This window comes from Pecten maximus, chromosome 2, assembly GCF_902652985.1.
Source record: "Pecten maximus chromosome 2, xPecMax1.1, whole genome shotgun sequence".
In the NCBI taxonomy this organism is placed as follows: domain Eukaryota; kingdom Metazoa; phylum Mollusca; class Bivalvia; order Pectinida; family Pectinidae; genus Pecten; species Pecten maximus.
The window spans coordinates 27,598,122-27,611,618 of record NC_047016.1 but is presented as its reverse complement, the minus strand read 5'-3'; the positions used below and the strand labels follow the sequence as shown (position 1 = coordinate 27,611,618).

At 37.9% G+C, this 13,497-nt stretch overlaps 1 protein-coding gene across 1 annotated transcript; it reads right to left on the bottom strand.

The window, feature by feature from the left end:
* Positions 1-6,508: 6,508 nt before the first annotated feature.
* Positions 6,509-13,152, bottom strand: LOC117321686. The gene is made up of 2 exons (XM_033876197.1): positions 7,088-13,152; positions 6,509-6,608 (listed from the first exon to the last, which is right to left on the bottom strand). The coding sequence occupies exon 1, from the start codon at positions 13,026-13,028 to the stop codon at positions 7,461-7,463; it is 5,568 nt and encodes a 1,855-aa protein (XP_033732088.1). The 5' UTR covers positions 13,029-13,152; the 3' UTR covers positions 6,509-6,608; positions 7,088-7,460.
* Positions 13,153-13,497: the final 345 nt, after the last annotated feature.

The window sequence follows — 13,497 nt, the reverse complement described above, 5'->3', positions numbered from 1 at the left end:
GAATAGTGAACCACACAAGTATTGGATCTCGGTACCAGTTTACATGGTCATAGACGTTGCGATAAGATATGCTTACATGATACAATGTATAAACGATATTGAATGACATTTGTAAAATAAAATAGCCTGTGACATTAGGTGACTTTTGATATCACATTAGGTTGTTATGAGAAGTGTATATAAAATGTATATAATACTTATGTATATTTATTAACACTTCAACACGTGACAACTAGTGACCCAGATAATGACCATTAGCATTACTTTAAAAAGATGTCCCTTAACATACGATTTATTGACATTAATTGATAATTTGACCTATGACCTTTAATCAACCAGATAATGGCCTTACGTATAACTTTACACTGTTCTATAATATGCATGTAAAATGTATACGATATTGATCTACATTGATTAATAATTTGACCTTTGACCCTTGGTAACCCATATGATGACCTTTGAAATTGAAATAACTTTACACTGTTACAAGATATTCATGTAACATAAACAATTTGACCTTTGACCTTTGGTGACCCATATAATGACCTTTGGTATATATTCAAACTGTAATATGATATGCATATGAAATGTATACGACATTGGTCCACATTGATAAGCAATTTGACCTTTGACCTTTGGTGACCCATATAATGACCTTTGGTAATACTTATCAGTGCTATTATATATACATATGACATGTACACGATATCGATCGACATCTAATTTGCTTACCAATAATTCTCCACTTGGTATTCCTTCCGTGCCGAAATTTAAATTTATAGACCAGATCTTCTTAAGGAAAGAAGAGATCGAGATCTGGTGACTCTCAGATTATTGGGTGAAAATATATCTTTACTTTAAGTCCTTTCTATAAAAATATTGCTGTTACGTTAATTTTAAGTGACTGTATAGTTTCTTTAGACATTTCATACGCTTTCACCATCTTTTGATAATAATCAGGAAAACCTTTAAGTAAATTTTTACCAGTGAAATAACAAATTTATTCATTCTATAAAAGAGGTATTTTTTATAAAATTGTTTTCGATTTGACTAATCAAAACACTGCTTACAAACGACAATTGGGAAGATTCAAACTTGATCAGGTATGTTTTTCTATGAAAATGTAATACAGTAAATAGAATATCTAACAGTGTCTTCAGTACACCAAATTTATTTCACTCGTGTGAATAATATTTTAATATTTTTCACTCTTACTGCACAATCGAAAAAAATATTAGCTCCACTTGTAAATTTATGTAGTAAATACTAGAAGATACTGTACATATCTATATATCCAGGTGTAGATCTTGCCCATCGAATTAAGACAAGATATGTCTGAAAAAATATAGACAGCCTCAATTTAAAGATTTGTTTCCAAGGCACGCTTCTATTGTTTGTTAACGTGTATTCGAAGTAGCCTTATCACAGTATATGGAGAACACACAAAGTAGTGATTGGGATTTATTTTCTAATACGAACCATCGACTGATGTTCACATTCAAACAATGGATGAAACTAGACTTCGATATCAAGTTGGTCACGACCTATATCGTTTCGCCGAATATAAGAACATATCAAAGTCGCGGATGAATAGAAGCCTGGTGTAGGGAGAATTGTTTACCAATTTACGTCACGATATACGCATTACCTTTCATGTATAATTGTATGATGTAGTATTATGTACGTGATGAAAATCGTAATCTAATTCAATTAATAGAATATGTCAATAGCTTTGTTATAGGCAGGGTACAAACATGAGTTTACTGAAATATCAATGGATCATATAACTCTCATTAATAGGTAAGATACTTTGAAATTAAATGCAAAAATGAATATTCTTATGTTTTTATTTCTTAGATGTATTTACATGTAACATTTATTTTGACCTTTTGTTGGATATTGTAGTTACATTTATCTTATTTAATGATGATAAGAAAAAAAGGAAAGATATAACAAGAATTGAATATTTTTCTCAACAGTTTATTTAAGCATACCTAAAAGAAATAAATTGTCCATATCTATGTATGGTTTAAGAGGTATACCTATTATCGGCGCTGTAGGTGTACAGTTACTATGTTATGCCAAGCCATGATCCTACCCAAGACACTGCTTTGTAGACAGCCCCGCCAAGATAGTTACCGATAGCGCCGGCGGCAATATCAATAGCAAAATTAATTACTTTCACTACAAAACTTGGTTCCCGATTATGACGACCAATATCCTGCTGATATTTATCTTTTCTTTCCTCCTCGTGGAATCGGTATTTCTTTCCTTCTTCGATGAAGCTGTTACACATCTGATAAAGTCTATTAATTTCTTTTTCCAACTGATCATGTTTTTCGTCGTGTTCTTGAAGGTAATCCTTTAGATGTCGGAATGTGTTCTCATAACATTTCACCTTCCGCTCAATATCTGTTGTTCTTTCATCAAAGTCGTCTAAAATATTATCAGCGTTTCTCATTTTCTGCAATAATTTATTGTTCAACTCGTTTATTTTTACACGAAGTGTTTTCCTGAAGTGATTTTCTAATTCAAGAATTTCAGTTTCAAGTGACATTTCGAAATGCTTCTCCATCTTCTTCATGTCCTTGATACTTGATTTGACAATGTCCTTTAAGTCAAACAAAGTATTTTCAATGTTCATTAATTTGTTTTTCGTTTCTATGCTGTCAATATGTACCACCAGAAGCCAAACACATACTCCAACAATTAGACAGGACAATGCCCTATTGTTCCTGAACACCGATGATATTTGTACCAGGAATGTATGTAACGTTGTATACAGTAAAATAATCGGGTCTGGAAAAATCCATATCGCTAACACAGTCATGTACAGCAATGTTACTGATAGGACGACTGTCATCAGCATATCATCCATATTGAAATGACCGCTCAATCTGCAAATTAACAAAACACAATACTGTATACGTTGATACTTAAAGTTACCAAGAAAATGTATCTGTAGCAAATATAGTGTTAGGGTTGGTTTTATCTTATCTTTATACTATATTTCTTTTCAGAATTTTTCCAGTGTGACCTTTGACCTTCCACCTTGACCGATGACCATTAAAATCTAACCATGTGTAGACTTTGATGGTGTGAAAATCTGTCAAAAAGCTAGTGAAGTATTGTCTACATGATTTTTTTTATTTCACAAGGGTCAAGCCCAACACTGATTTTAACCTTGACCGATGGCCACCAAAATTAAATCAGCCGTAGATCTTGAAGGTGTGATGCTGTTATGTAATCTATTATCATCAGATATCACGTAGACAGGATTTTTGTTTTAAGAGTGATCAAGTGCGATCGCCAAAATCTAGTCAGGTGAAGACCTTGATGGTGTGATCACCAAAATCTAGTCAGGTGTAGGTCTTGATGGTGTGACCACCAAAATCTAGTCAGGTGTAGGTCTTGATGGTGTGATCCACCAACATCTAGTCAGGTAGGTGTAGGTCTTGATGGTGTGATCGCCAACATCTAGTCAGGTGTAGGTCTTGATGGTGTAACCACCAAAATCTAGTCAGATGTAGGTCTTGATGGTGTGGTACCACCAGCATCTAGTCAGGTGTAGGTCTTGATGGTGTAACCACCAAAATCTAGTAAGGTGTAGGTCTTGATGGTGTGATCGCCAACATCTAGTCAGGTGTAGGTCTTGATGGTGTGATCGCCAACATCTAGTCAGGTGTAGACCTTGATGGTGTAACCACCAAAATCTAGTCAGGTGTAGGTCTTGATGGTGTGATCACCAAAATCTAGTAAGGTGTAGGTCTTGATGGTGTAACCACCAAAATCTAGTCAGGTGTAGACCTTGATGTGGTGTTATGGTGTTTATTTGAACTAAATATATTCAAAGGTTCAAGAGATCCAAAGTTTATAACGGACAGACGACACGTACATGCCATGGACGTAGTAAGTGCTAATCCCCCTCCCCTTCACAACGTGTGGGTTATATGGGTGAGGTATTATCATAAGTTAAATTTATATTTGTTAAATGTATAGTTTAACAGACAGGCAGAATGGCGGACAGACAAGCAACGTGAAAAGACGTGAGAGATGGTGAAAAAGCGAGCAAAAACGTGACGAACGACGACATTATTGGCTCCAGAACGTAACAAAAAGAGAAAAGTAGTATCAAAATATGACATAAATGAACATTATCATGATATAGAGTATTTTATTAGTTCTGATTTGAAACAAGTCAATTAGGGCAACTCATATAAACGAGTAAGAGTTTAACCTAAAATGCTTCAAGGAAAAACAATTTCAAAAAATAGTTATTCTTGATTGTAAACCTAATGCAGAATACATAATGGAAAGTATATTTACAAACAGTGATACTGCAGAGAAAACAAATCGAGAATTATATAGACAAAAACTTAACATACTGCAATTTTTTAGAAAATAATAGCAGTTTTATTGGAATTTAATACACAGATTGTTTTCAGAATCAGAAGTATACGTGATGGATAGATCGCTTGGAAAATGTAATTTTTGTGAAAATCTTCATATTCCTTATCTACCATTGAAACATAAATTACTTACAAATCATTCCAAATGAGAATTTTAAGGATGACCAAAAAGATTTTTAGATACAATAACCATTAACATTGAATATGCTATTTGGAAGGTTAGAAATATTGTGAAGAACTATAACATAACCATGTAAAGACCTCATCAAAACGCTATAATTTTATAGTATAGTGTACGTGTTACTACGTGAATCTACAAATATATATTATACTAAACATACTTTCATAATGACTGACGTTTAACCGTAAGATGTGGATAAATGATATATCTACATCAAATTATTCCGAGTAAGTATAAATACATGTGTGTACATGTACAATGTATATCAAAAAATAAATTGGCACTGGTGTGTATAAATGTGCATAAAAGTAAAACATTTATATATGTTAGTTTGTCTTTCGGTCTGGATAAGTGTGTATTTTGACATAATTTAGATTCCATGTAAGCCAGTTTGTTAGATGATCAATATTAATGATGATAATGAATGTAAAAGTGTACACGTATGCTTATACGATAAATGTTGATTTAAATGCTGCTGCTGCTGCTGCTGCTGCTGCTGCTGCTGATGCTGATGATGATGATGATTTATTTTCATTCTTAAAAATGGTGAAATATTGGGTGAGGATTGTAATGTAAAGTCAATTATCCATTACGATAATAATAAGATCTGTTTAACAAAGGCCTAACACAGGTGTATACCGACACGGTATTCTGTATCTATAGTTGATACAAACACAGCCTGTCATTAAGATTTGATTACGGCAAAATATAACAATGATGGATATCAAACGATATTAACCTATCTGTAGTTAGATGATGGATGTTGACATACAATTACTTTTCTCAAGACATAATGTGTTGCTGAAAGAAAGGGAAAATAACATGCAAACTTAACAAATAGACAAATGTGTATTAGTTTAATTAAAACCAAATCACTCAATGGAAACTTCAAAATGAGTATCTAAAAATAGACTGTGGCCAATACCAAATTAATTGATAGCTGACAAAATTATATAGATGGTACTTTAAATTGTCTAGAAAGATTTAGATGAGAAGAGTAATCAATACAATCGCAGTCTCCGATCTGTATTCTTTACAGTAATACATACAAATGTAACAGTTCACTTTACATATGTATTATATTGTAAATGTGGTCGAACTGACTGGCCCTGTTTGTGAAATGTCTGATGTAAATAAACGTAAACATACTTTGTCTTATACTAATTGTATGTATATAAAACAAGTTAGTGTGACTGACGTCATTATATTTTTTTTTTTTTTTTTTTTTTTTTAATGAATATACATCATTAATTACGGTTTGCACGTATGATTTAAAGTGTAATCTATTAATCATAGTAATTTAATATATGAGTATGTGAAATATATATGTCTAGAAAGTGATATTCGAATGCACCTTAAATGTAATGTCTGTTTATAGAGACATATTATCGTAGACTATGTACATAGTACCACTAATCGACTATAATGCACAAGTCTATTGTTAATTCCACTTGTAAAAAATTATGCACATTTAATTATTCCTACATGCATGTCATTCAAATGTATTTGTATATATACTTATGTATGTATTCTGTTTATAAAATCTTCATTTTGGAGGAAATAAAGAGAATAATAATAATAATAATAATACTTTGTCTTATACTAATTGTATGTATATAAAACAAGTTATTAACGTCGCCTGTATCACATGAAACATGCACAAGTCTTACATAATATGGGGCCACAAACAACATTTTATAATTGGGTAAAGGGAAGTAACTCTGATATTTCAGGCTGCACATACCTGTACATACTAAATAAGAAACCTTCGGCGTGAGCTGTGTTGACAAGACCTAAATTACTTATCAATCAATTCGAAGACAGAGACATTACCATTGTCCAATATTATTGTAGGCGTCGAATACGCCTCGAAATCGTTCTGGCTATCGTAATAATAAATGAGGTCAATTCCATCTTCCTGGCTTCATCTGTGTTTATTATCTTTGACATCAGTTCAACTACATACATGTACAGTACAGGTGTAGTGACTCAATGATAGTTCTACGTAGATAGATTGACTGTAACGAAAAGAAACAGTACTTATTAGACTAATTAACTAAGCAACAGTTACTATTATGCCTTATCATCTATAACACATGACGAGTTTGATCTGTAGATGAGATCGAGACAACTCGCCCTCTACTATTCAGTATACAATACACATGACTTGACAAGACTAGGACGTTTCGGCCCAGAATGAATTTAACCGAACCTGATAAATATAGCAAAATACAATACTATTACGATACTATTACTCTTACACATTTATAGCGAGTTAAACAGCAATGAAACAGCAATGTATCAATCATATCATAGCATACAAATACAGCAGAAATCAAGTGATAGACTAGAATGCACGAGGGACTTGTCGTCTGTCCACGGTTCACTGACATATTTATATATTGGCCGAATTATCCAAAATGACATTATAACATGATGACATGGATTCCTAAACAAGCATAAATCATATTCAAATCATTCAACAGTAATTAGTTACCGTATCGTATCCTACGATAGTCCGAACGAATCTTCTCATACTCAAAACATGTGCTGCGCTTGGATAACGCTATCCCATAATATTCGTCTATACTAAAACCGGAAACCGGATAACCGTATTTTCCGGAATCTTAACAAAATTACCACAAATGAAACTAAACAATAAATTCAACATAAAACTAACATTTAGGCCGTAACATACCGGCCCCTTAATCGAGGCTTCAACCGAGATTATCAATTCGCAAAAACGGCCTAATAACCATCAAACACATCAATTAAATCATTATGCTTAATCATACAATAATTACAATTACAAAAGTACATCTGATATTTTAGTTCGAATTGTCCTTTCACTCAAGCGTTCACCGTATCCATTACTCAATGTCTGACTCGAGCAAGAGCACGAGTTTGGTCACTGGACGCGTTAACACATTGGAAGGGGTCTTAACCTTCACGAATCGCACAATGTCATGTTTGTCTTTCACAACTTCCTGAATCCTACCGGTTATCCACGCATGCCTAGGTGTACTATCAGCGATCAGCACAAGATCTCCAGTCTGCATATTGCGTCGTTTCTTCATCCATTTCTGGCGTCCTTGCAGAAGCGGTAAGTATTCCTTGGTCCACCTATTCCAGAAAATATCTGAAAGGTACTGTATCTGTCTCCACCTCCTTCTGGCATAGTTATCCGTGGCGACGAATGTTCCAGGTGGGAAATACTCTCCAGGCTGAAGCAATAGCAGATGGTTTGGGGTCAAAACCCGTAGGTCAGTTACGTTATCCGATGCTTCAGTTAACGGGCGTCCATTTAAGATAGCCTCTACCTCACAAAAGAGTGTCTGAAGTCCTTCGTCATCTAGTTTCGCATTCTGCTCATGCATAACAGAGTACAACACCTGTCTCACAGACCTAATGAGTCTTTCCCAGACTCCGCCGAAGTGAGAACCGGAGGGAGGATTGAATTCCCACTGAATGCTACTCTGCAACATGTTATCACGAATTTTGTCTGTGTTCCATTTCTGAATATTTTCCTTCATTTCTCGTTGAGCACCTACAAGGTTGGTTCCGTTATCCGATCTAATAAATACAGGTTTTCCTCTGCGAGCGATAAATCTTCGAATGGAGTTGATGCAAGAATCTGTATCGAGCGACGCAGCAACTTCTAAATGGACCGCACGAGTCACAAGACAGGTAAACAATACCCCATATCGCTTTACCACACTCCTTCCACGTTTCAGTTCAAAGGGTCCGAAGAAGTCCATCCCAGTTCTGCTGAAAGGAGGCTGATCAGCTGCGAGTCGCTCTGCGGGTAAGTTTGCCATCTTTTGCTCAACACATGGAGCTCTGTATTTCCTACAAGTCACACATTTGGAAAGAATAGATTTCACCAGAGTGCGAGCACCAACAATCCAATATTTTTCTCGAATGAATGCAAGAACAGTGTTCTTTCCTAAGTGACCACATGATCTGTGGGCATCATCCACAACGAGTCTCGATACGACAGATTCCCTAGGCAACACCACTGGGTGTTTTGCATCATACGAAATTTCAGCTCTTTCAAGACGCCCTCCTACGCGAATGACACCATCTTTAACAAAGGGGTCCATCTTGAATAATTTCGAAGTCTTCTTGAGTTTTCGCGACTGAACACCATTGTCCTGGTGAAGGATCTTGCTTTCGGCTGCGAAGTACTTTCGTTGCTCATACTTAATCAACGCGGCTTCAGCTCGTTCCAGAATATCCACAGACAGGCACGCTGTACGAAGGTTTTTCTGTCCTTTGAGAAGTCTACTCTGTCTCTCTTTCGACAATGCTAACTTTATTTTCTGGTCGCGTTTCACAGGATCAGATTCTGAACTGCTGATGTCCTGTTTTATCTGCCGGCTCCTCTCAACAGCTCCCTGCAGGTTGTCCATAGCTCTCATAAGCCATCCAGTAGCTCTCCTAAGCTTATTAAAGTTGGAGTAATAGTCGAAAAGATTTTCGACACCACTGTTTGTGTCTAAAACAACTGATGTAGCGCACGCAGTCGTCCTTATTTCAGGATCATCCTCTTTATCCGCGATCTTAACATCCTTTTCCACAACGGGCCATTCACGTTCGGATTTCCAGAGGAACATTGGTCCACGAGTCCACGAGTCAGGCAACTTCGAAATGCTCGTTCCTCTTGATGCAACATCAGCTGGATTCTCCTTAGTGTTGATGTAATACCAGTCATCTTCCGACGTAGCTTCGTGGATAAGAGCAATGCGGTTAGCTACGAACGTGTGGAAGCGCAAATTCTTGTTTGCGATATACCTTAAGACTGAAGTGCTGTCAGTCCAAAAGAAGAAACGATCTATGTTGTAATTCAGCTGTTCTGTCACCATCCTGCCCAACTTCACTAGAGAAGAGGCAGCTGTAAGTTCCATCCGGGGTATAGTCACTGCCTTCAGTGGTGCGACTCTCGCCTTCCCGAACAAGAACGAGCAGTGGATCTTTCCAGTGACATCAACGAGTCGAAGATAGAATACCATTCCATATCCAATGTCACTTGCATCTGCGAAACCATGAAGTTGACAGGAGGTTACCTTGCCGAGGTTTTTCCCTTTGTAACACCGATCAATGGTAACATGCTCTAGTTCAGGTAGCTGAAGCAGCCAATCGGTCCAGTCCTTCAGATCTTTTCCTGTGATCTCCTCATCCCATCCCTTACCATCCCTACAAAGTCTTTGCAGAATTGACTTGGCCTTAAGAACAAACGGGGATGCAATTCCTAAAGGATCGTACACTGAGCTGGTTACTGATAGAATACCTCTTCTAGTAACGGGCTTGTCTTTCATCTGAATTTGGAATCCAAGGGAGTCATTCTCCATGAACCAATAAACTCCGAGAGCTCTTTCGATAGGTGGCTTACTATCCAGACTCCACAACTTGACTTCTTGGGCACGATCACCCTCTGGAATAGATTCCACAACCACATCACTGTTACTCGTCCATTTGGTAAGTCGGAATCCTCCGGATTTACACATTTGAGTCACATCATGTATAAGACTAATCGCCTTCTTCTCTGTAGCAACGGAGGTCAGACAGTCATCGACATACATATTTCTTTTCAGTGTGTCCTGAACTTCTTGGGGAAACCGTTTTTGACTGTCCTCTGCAGTTTTCTGAAGAGCAAAGTTGCAAACACTGGGAGATGATGAGGCTCCAAACAGGTGAACCGTCATCCTGTAGCTCCTTGGCTCATTCGCAGTATTCCCGTTGGGCCACCAGTAAAATCGCAGATAGTCTCTTTCATTTACTGGGACCTTCACCTGATAGAACATCGCTTCAATGTCTCCAATGACAGCCACTGGTTCCTCCCGGAATCGCATCAACACACCAAGAAGATTGTTTGTAAGGTCAGGTCCCTGGAGTAAGTTGTCGTTAAGGGAGACACCTTGATATCGCGCAGAGCAATCAAACACCACTCGAATCTTGTTCTTTTTCTTGTGGTATACACCATGATGAGGAATGTACCAGACCTTTCCTTTGTCAAATCCCACAGGTGCTGGTTCCGCATGACCTTTCTCCAACAGTGTTTCCATGAAGGTAGTGTAATCTTCTTTGAACTTGGGATCTGCCTTGAACCTGTTCTCAATGCTGCGTAATCTCCGTTTAGCCATTACCGAGTTATCAGGCAAAATAGTGACCATGTTACGAAATGGCAACGAAACGCAGTAATGTTCTCCATCCTTATAAATAGAGTTTTCAGCCATATCCAAAAATTGTTTGTCCTCCCTCGAGTTTTCTTTTCTATCGTCAATAAGACGCTCAGGGAAATCGAGGTTCATAGATCTCTTAACCATGTCTTCGATGTCTTCTCCAGACTCATCCTGAATGTGAACTCTGTTGACTTGTATAGTACCGCTTTCTCGAAGAACATTCCAGACCACCCATCCAAGCTTAGTTCTTGTAGCATGTGGTGATCCACTAGGGCCTGCAAGTATCTCAATAGGCGAGTAGGCATCTGGTACGTTGCTACCAATCATCAAACCTATCTCACAGTTAGGCTCAGCTAGTGAAACCTTTGCTAAGTGTTCCCACCTTGACACCTCTGCTTGTGTTGGGATGTGCTTCTTAGACACGGGCATTTTCTCCTTCGTGAACACTCGCGGAAGATCAATAGCATTTTCCGAGTCAATGTCACTTACTTGCAGTCCACTGATGGAAAATGTGTTCATGATAAATGGCTCACCCATTGTACTCAGTGTAAGCTGTGTCTTCTTACCTCTAGCTCCAAGCTGTTTCATAACTGTCTCGGTGCAAAACGAAGCGCTACTACCTGTATCCAAGAATGCGTATGTCTCTATACTATGAGGTTTATCACGCAAGCGAATTCTAACTGGGACTATCGCCATGGCACAAGACACATCCCCCTTTTGATCTTCTTTTGCGATAGCATAACCAGTACTGGCATTCGATACACTAACAACTGACGAGCTTTCTTCGTTGTGTAAGATAGATGGATGACTTTTATTGCATATGCCGCACTTGGAACGATTACGGCATCTCTTCGACAAGTGGCCTTTCTTGAGACAGCCAAAGCATAATCCCTTTTCTTTAATGAAGTTGACTCTTTCGTTCATAGGTTTGGCAGTTATCTTTTTGCAAGTATCCAGAGAATGGGAAGTAGAGTCACAGAAGAAACACTTATAATTCGGGGCTGGAGGAGGTACGGTGTCACTGGTGCTCTTAGGTATAGAATCTGTAACAATCTCTGGAACTGCATTGCTGGAACGTGCAATCTTTTGCGGAGTCTTTGGTCTTGAAGTCCCAGTGGCAATACTTCCATACGTAGGGTCGTTGATTTTCTTAGCCTCTGTCTTCACAAACTTCACTAAGTCCTTGAACCGAACCTTCCTCTTTGCTTCCTTGTACTTATATACTTGGTTCCTCCATTTATCATGCAGATAGAAGGGTAGTTTGAGCATTAATTTCTTAATATTGTCCGAGTAGTCAAGAACGCCATTTGATTCTGTGCCAACTGCATTATCACACTCTACAAGAAACAAAGAGAAGTCATCGAGTGCCTTCGGGTCTCCAGGACGAATGGTGGGCCAGTCTAATGCTTTCTTGATGAAAGCTGTCGCTATAACTTCCTCATCGCCATAGCGATCCTCCAGCTGACTCATGGCTGCCTTATAAGCCTTGTCGCCGTTAAGATGGCTGAATCCTGACACCACTTTATGTGCATCTCCGAATGTAAGTTGTTCAAGGTAGTTCATCCTTTCATCGTCATCATCAGTGTTGATTACAACCTTCGAGTGAAATTGACGAATAAATCTGCGATATTCTAGAGGATCTCCACTAAACTTCTTTACCTCTGCCACAGGTTTTCTTAAATGTTGAACTACCGACTGAACTACGGTTTGTGAATGGGACGAATCAACATATTGTTCAGGTAGTGTTCTCGATGACACTTCTGCTACACCAGTCATATGCGGTCTAGGTCTATCATATAGGACTGGAGGGGGACTTGCACAAACACTTTCATCTGTAAATCGTACAGGCAATGGTCGCGGCTTAGGGGAGGTAAATCGCGGTTGCTCGAACGCAAGAGCCTGGTCAACTGAAGCATTAAGATTTTCATTTGAGTCGTACTTGTCGAGTACTCCGCTTCTCGCTTGAGCGACAGCTATACCGGTATCAAGTTCCAGCTCTTCCTCTTTGAGCTTTAGCGACAACTTAGCTAACTCAATTTCATGTTTCTTTGATAACGCTAGTTTCCTTGTCTCTAATTCTACCCTAACCTGTTCTTCTTTGATACGTTTCAGAGACGCGTATGAACTGGCAGTACTGGAAACGGATACATTATCATCGGCTTCTGGATCAGTTTTCTTTATAATGCCTTGGTCTATTTTCTCGCCAGCCACACTCAACTCTTCGGCTACAGATAAAGTGTTCTTACTCAATGTCATAGCACTCCGCGAAGAAATGTAGTTCTCAATCCAACTTTTGAATTGTTTCGCAGAACCATAATTCTCATTGAACCTTTGAACAAACTCATCATGCTCATGGGAAGAGACTTGGGGCAGCAAAATGTCATACAGTTCCAAATATTTTTCGAACCTCACTCATCCACATACTGTATTTTTTACGCACAATATCCAAAGGTTCGTCATCTTCAGTGGCTATTTCTTTTAAATATCTCTCTGACCTACATAGAGACTTGTATTTTTTGTCAAGCTGTTCCATATTGTACTGCATGCCTTTCTCACTAAATTTTCTGGCCCGTCCAGAATCTGAATTTAAGTCATACATGTAACCTTCTACAGCTTCTCTGTCTCTAGTAGCCATCTTGTTCCAGATCTGTATCACTTAAAAGCTTGAAGATCATACCTCTTACATCTGGGATGATACGTCAATGAATGTAGGCGTCGAATACGC